At 40.0% G+C, this 6,176-nt stretch overlaps 2 protein-coding genes across 2 annotated transcripts in view; one reads left to right on the top strand and one right to left on the bottom strand.

Annotated features, from left to right (window-relative positions):
* Positions 1 to 1,886, bottom strand: part of qpct (glutaminyl-peptide cyclotransferase) — a 10,070-nt gene extending 8,184 nt beyond the window's left edge. The window contains exon 1 of the mRNA XM_020608768.1: positions 1,586 to 1,886. Coding sequence (XP_020464424.1) covers positions 1,586 to 1,741 — 156 coding nt within the window. The 5' untranslated portion in view covers positions 1,742 to 1,886. The remainder of the gene's footprint in view (positions 1 to 1,585) is intronic.
* Positions 1,887 to 2,677: 791 nt separating this feature from the next.
* Positions 2,678 to 6,176, top strand: part of mocs3 (molybdenum cofactor synthesis 3) — a 6,341-nt gene continuing 2,842 nt past the window's right edge. The window contains exons 1-8 of the mRNA XM_020608563.1: positions 2,678 to 2,917; positions 3,264 to 3,396; positions 3,511 to 3,603; positions 4,202 to 4,322; positions 5,109 to 5,183; positions 5,388 to 5,505; positions 5,585 to 5,693; positions 5,788 to 5,850. Coding sequence (XP_020464219.1) covers positions 2,825 to 2,917; positions 3,264 to 3,396; positions 3,511 to 3,603; positions 4,202 to 4,322; positions 5,109 to 5,183; positions 5,388 to 5,505; positions 5,585 to 5,693; positions 5,788 to 5,850 — 805 coding nt within the window. The 5' untranslated portion in view covers positions 2,678 to 2,824. The remainder of the gene's footprint in view (positions 2,918 to 3,263; positions 3,397 to 3,510; positions 3,604 to 4,201; positions 4,323 to 5,108; positions 5,184 to 5,387; positions 5,506 to 5,584; positions 5,694 to 5,787; positions 5,851 to 6,176) is intronic.

Raw genomic sequence — 6,176 nt, 5'->3', positions numbered from 1 at the left:
TGATGCGGAACAGAACACAGCTGAACCCTGTGTGTCTGTTTCACACTGCACCAGTCCCTCCAGTAATGGGCACTGCTCACGGTCCTTAATTAGCAAGGTAGAGGAAATTAGAGGCATATTGAGAGTCACCGACTCCATGCAATTAGTTACTTTCATAATCAGTTGGTTATTTCTTTCTGACTAATCCATGAATCCCTTAGTCAATAAATGTAAGACAATGGTTCACCCCCCCTCCATTTTGACATCTTTGATTTTGTCAAACCAACAGCCCAAAATTTCAACTTAAGGTGATATTAAATTGTTAGGGTTTTAGGACTTAATTCCTTTTTTGGTACTTTTATTTTGGTAATGTTTCCTGTTTGTGCCATCTCACCTGCCACAGCTTCACTCCGGCTCGTGATTATCACTCATTGTGCTTTCACCTGTTGCTTGTTAGCTCCTGGTCCCTAGCCTTTATAGTCTGCTCATGTCCCTCAGTTAGATGCTGGTTTGTTATGCTTACAACATCCTGTCTGTTCATGAAATATTTGGGCACCTTCCTGTGCTTCAGACTTGACATAAATACAGGAAAATGGGAAATATATAAAATAAATGACTGAAATGATAGTGACTGACTGACTACTCTTTCAGCACTGCTTAGAGTAAATCTTCAGAATTAAGTAGTTTTAAGTGTTTTTCTACCTAAAATGGTTACACTTTTTTTGTCTTGGACAAAATGGAGGGGACCATTCATTTAGTTTGTTCATTACAGCTGATTCAAGGTTGTTTGTTGTCATACATATTCAATACATGTGAGTGGCTTAAAGAAACCTATTCCCAGTATGAGTCAGACCCATACTGTCTTACTGGTGCATCAGTCCTGTAATTACAAAGTGGCATGTGCAGTACACAGGGTATAATTATGTGGTAATTCAAGTTGAATATAGGCCATCCAAAGAGCTGGGGCCCAGTGAGCTCAGAGAGGGGTCCACTTAAGGTCTATAAATACCAAGACCTGCAATTGGAGGATCAATGATGATGACTGTGCTACCATAGCAACCAGGCAAAGAGGAGAGAAGAAGAACATAGATGAGGAACATGAACTGTCCAGGCATAACCTCACCATCTCAGGAGAATTACACAACAGTGCTGAGAAACAGTGCAAAGGATTGTTGGAATATCACCAATAATTATTGGAAATGTATCATAAAAATAAAAGCTGAAATTGGGAATTTAGGATAATTGTTTCCTCTCTCATAATGGTCTATAGTATATAGCCTGTGTTCTAGGATTCTCTGTGGTAAAAGGAAAAAGCCTACATGCACAGGTACAGACCAAATATAAAGAAAAAACTAATTACATTATTTTTACAATTGAAATATTTTTCTTAAGTCAATAATTGAATAACAAATTCAAAACGAGAGTTAACAGACAAATACAATCAATCATTTAAGCCTCCTCAAAAGTCAACTACATGACAAAAATACAAAAACGCTGCATGTGGGAAGTTTTTAAATTGGTTTCATATTTGGAGTGGGTTGTGTGATGAATGTCTAAATGCAAAACCTGTAATTGTAAGACAACAAAACGAGAACAGATCCTTCACCTTTTCTTGAGTCCAGGAGCTTCCACTGGTGCAGGGGCTGAATGTCATCCAGATGGCCACAGTGTAAAATAAACGCATTATGGACGGACTATGGCTTCGACTAGACATCGCTGTTGTCCACATTCGCCTCTCTCCTTGCGAAATCTTCGAGATCATGTGAAAAGCAGGAGGGTGGATCCGAGGCTCTCTAAACCACAGCACGTCGCTGAACTGCTACGTGCGGGTTTCATGTGTGTGCGTATGGGTTTGCTCTTCGTGGAACAATAATAACTTGTGACCCCATGTAGCGTCGTCCTTCATTTCCATGTCGATGGCTGCAAATGATCTAACTAAACCCATAGTCTCCTAAACATCAGTCAACATTTAAGCGGGACCATTTGACAATAAAAACCAAAACTGAATGAAAATAGAACATAAAAATATACAGGCTATATACAGTATATACACATTCTCAATATAGCCATAATTTACCACAGTTAGGTCTTGCAGGTAGACTGTAGTCTACAAAGCTTTATGAGCTAGAAAAACGTTTGTTTTAGTGATTATAAATCAAATAACAGCATTGAATATTTAGGCTGTTTACTTGATTGTTGTACAAAGGGGTTCAATAAATAAAAATCAATATATTGATATACATTTTTCTTTTTAGAAAATCTATGGTGAAGTATAGAAGGCTTAAAGAAAGTCAAATATGCCTAATTAAATAAACAATAACAGGCCTACTGATACGTACTTACACACATATGGACCTACAAAGAATAAGACGAATATATAAACATATTAGTTGTATTGAAAAGATGGGTGAACAAGAGTAAAAGATCTGTTGTATTTGATTATTTTATAAGACAGAAGGATTGCCTTCCAAATCACTTAGCCTATTAGGTTTCTTTGACTGTTAATGTTTTTCCAAATAACTATTGTTCGTTCGTATATTTTATAAACTATTTTACATTGTAGACTACTTCTCTAATTTTGCTGGGATAACATCTTTGTATCGAAGTAGCTACATTTTGTCACTGAATATTAACAAGATGGAAAATTTACAGTTCTTCCGTGTGGAATTTTTTTTTATATTGAAGGCACACACCCACTGATTCCCTACGTCACCTACCACGTGGTCAACGCGGAAGTATACACCGTGCGCTTCATGTGTCAACATCTTTCTATGCTACAGTTGTGTTATAACTACGGCAGACGTGTTTTTGTTACTGCGGGTGTTCTTTGTACTTACCAGCGGCGATGGCTCAGGAGGTGTGTAGCTTGAAGGCACAGCTCAGGGAGAAAGAGAAAGAGATTGCTGATCTGAAGAATAAACTGGCTCAATTAGAAAAGGTATGAAAGTTGAGAAAGTATTGCCAGACGTAAGTTCAACAACATATTACCGCAGAATATAGCGTCAGGATCTCTTTGCCTTCTTGTTTAACCAACAGGTTAGCACCGTTCATATGATATATATCTATAGCCTATCAGTTTGCGCCAGCTGCTGTCGCCGCTCATGTATTACAGAATTGAATGTCTCTCTGTAGCCCACAGAGAGATATTGTATGTTAAACCTATCTTATTATTTCATAGAGGCTGACTGTTGAGGGCTGTGACCCATATGGCTCAAAGCTCCTGCACAAACCTGTGTTTTCTGTTTTGTGGATCAATGATTATTCTGTGGTGTGTTACATACCAGAGCCATACCTCAACACTGGAGCTGCGTGACAGAGTGACTCCCCTAACCCCACTGAAAGCCAAAGCGTCCCTCAGCAATGAGGACATCATGCGGTACAGCAGACAGCTCATTCTGCCTGAGCTTGGTGTACAAGGTACAGATGGCTACAGAGACAGTGTTTTTTCTGATATACAGCAGAGTGAGCATTCTGTCATGTGAGATTCATGGGATGGCTGAATGCACAAGGATGAATCTTGGTATTTCACAGGTCAGCTAAACATATCCAAGACCTCAGTGCTGATTGTGGGCTGTGGAGGGCTGGGCTGCCCCCTGGCACAGTACCTTGCGGCAGCAGGCATCGGTAGGTGATCTAATGCACAGCAATGTACCAACCTAATTAAATCATTAACCTTTCGATATTGGTCCTTAGATAAAATATATGAGGTAAAGTAATTTGAGAGAGACGTTTGTCTTTTCCTTTAGGCAGGGTGTAATAGTAGTGGTCTAGCTCAGGACCTAATAAATGTACCCGTTGGGGAAAGGTTTGCAACCATAATTGCTCATTTATATTCCCCAAAGAAATATATTGCACATTTTAATGTTTATGCTGTTTAATAATTGAAATCAGGTGTACTGTAATAGAGACAAGAGTGTGTTAATGGACTGAAGGAAAGGGGTATAGACGTTTATGTAGAACCAGTATAACATTAACATGCTACCTATAGGCAAAGTAATTGAATGCATTCAGTGGTGAGGAGATAGAAAATTTGAAAATAAGCAACAGCCAAGAACTAAAGGTAAAAGGTCAAGCATACTGAATCAACCTTTATGGGTTGTTTTTTTCTGCCAGAAGCATTCTTTACTAAATTTGAACCCTGGTTATAGAGTTTATCATTCATGGTTATCGGGGCTGACATTAATTCTTTCTGACTGACTTGTTCAACCCTGTGTCTGCCCAGGGCATCTGGGCCTGCTGGATTATGACGAGGTGGAGCTCAGTAATCTGCACAGGCAGGTGCTTCATGGGGAGGACAACCTGGGCCAGGCGAAAGCTCTATCTGCTGCCTGTGCAGTCAGGAGGTACTGACTGACCCCAGTACATCTCACATATAATGTTTTCCTTTATAGACGATACGTGGGACAATATATGGTGCATGGAAAGGAAAAGAACTTTAATAACAGTATTTTCTAGTATTGCAAAAGTGCTGTTGGGCATTTTCTGCGTATTTAGTGCCAAACAGCACAAGCAAAGCTGAAACAGAGAAGTCTGACATCATTAAATGTTCAGGATCTGTGATAATTGGTGTGTTTTTATGCTTTTTGTAGTGTATGCTGGCGCTCTCCAGTCTCACCACAGGTTATATTTGGTTGTATATTTCTCTCCAGTCTGCAAATATTACCATTTTATTTTAGAGCCAGCCGTTTTGGTGCTTTTCTCCCTCACAACAGCCGTACTGTACTGTGAGGGAGAAAGCACACACATTGTATATCGATAGCCACATGAGGGCATCGTATCTTTGACAAAAAATCAATTCTACAGTGTTTTGATGCTGTGTCAAACACAGTATACTGGCCTCTCCCTTCTAGTACTGTCAGTTGTTCATTACTGCATGTATAACATAATTTTTATTATTATTTTTTTTTATTTGATAGCTGAGAGGCAGACGGTAAGGATTAAGAAAGTGAAAGAAGTGGTGAACATATGACTGAGGTTTCATGTCAGTTTCAGGTGACCTGAACAACCACTTTGGCCCTGACAATTCAGAAAATTACTAATCTGTTTTAAAGCTGCTAATTATGGAGGACCAAAATGTGTCTGTTTGTAGATTAATAGATATTGTTGAGTGTGTGTGGCTCTGTCTGTAGGTTAAACTCAACAGTGGAGTGTATTCCCTACCACCTGCAGCTCTCATCAGAGAACGCCTTGCAACTCATTCAGCAGTATCCTCAGCCTCCGTATGTTACACAGACCTGCCGATGGCCAGTTCTTTGTCATGAATGCATCTTTCAGCTGCCATCCACTAAGTCAAGCTCACGCCTGCTTATCAAACTACATGATGTGCATTTTGAAAATCCATATGAAACAATGTATATTTTATTGGATTACATTTGTCTGTGATAACACCTTGACTTTACTGACCTCATATATGACATTGTGGCTGATTGTTCAGACAATGTTCCGACTCGTTATCTGGTGAATGATGCCTGTGTCCTCAGCGGCAAGCCTCTTGTGTCAGCAAGCGCCCTAAGAATGGAGGGACAGGTAAAGTAGAAGGCATCCCTCTTTTTGCCTACAGTGAGTTGAGGCACTTCGAGATTTGTAACATCATTTGTGTGTGTAGTTGGCCGTATATAACTACCATGGAGGACCGTGCTACAGGTGTCTGTACCCCGTACCCCCACCACCAGAGACAGTGACCAACTGTTCTGATGGAGGGGTGTTAGGAGTGGGTGAGTACTTGCCCAGAAGCCATTAAGTTTGTACAGAATACAGTCTGTGTTAGCAATAGTTTTTTTAGTAACATTATGCATTCTTTTTAAAAAGTCCCAGGGATAATGGGCTGCTTCCAAGCCTTGGAAGTCCTCAAGATTGCCTCAGGACAAGGCTGTATCCTTTGGTTCTCCCTGCATAACTCGCACATCACATACAGTACCTTCCTCGGCCATTTTGTTGTTTTGCATTAGAATTTTTGTGCCTAGTCATTGGGATGAATCAGCAGTGAACTGCTTCATTGTAACAAAGTAAGCAATGGGAAGGGTGTTTGTGCCTGTCTGATCAAACAAAGAGAAAGCAGAAATATTTTTGTCTGCATTCTCTGGACTCTGCTGTCTCACGAAGCTGTTGTAGTTACAGTGTTCTTAATGTGGCTGAGATGTTGTGGTTTTGTGTACAGATTCCACCATGCTCAGGAAAGAGGGTTGCATTTTCCCCGA

Source organism: Monopterus albus, unplaced genomic scaffold, assembly GCF_001952655.1.
Source record: "Monopterus albus unplaced genomic scaffold, M_albus_1.0 scaffold94.1, whole genome shotgun sequence".
Classification (NCBI taxonomy): Eukaryota; Metazoa; Chordata; class Actinopteri; order Synbranchiformes; family Synbranchidae; genus Monopterus; species Monopterus albus.
This window is presented reverse-complemented; position numbering and strand designations above follow the sequence as displayed.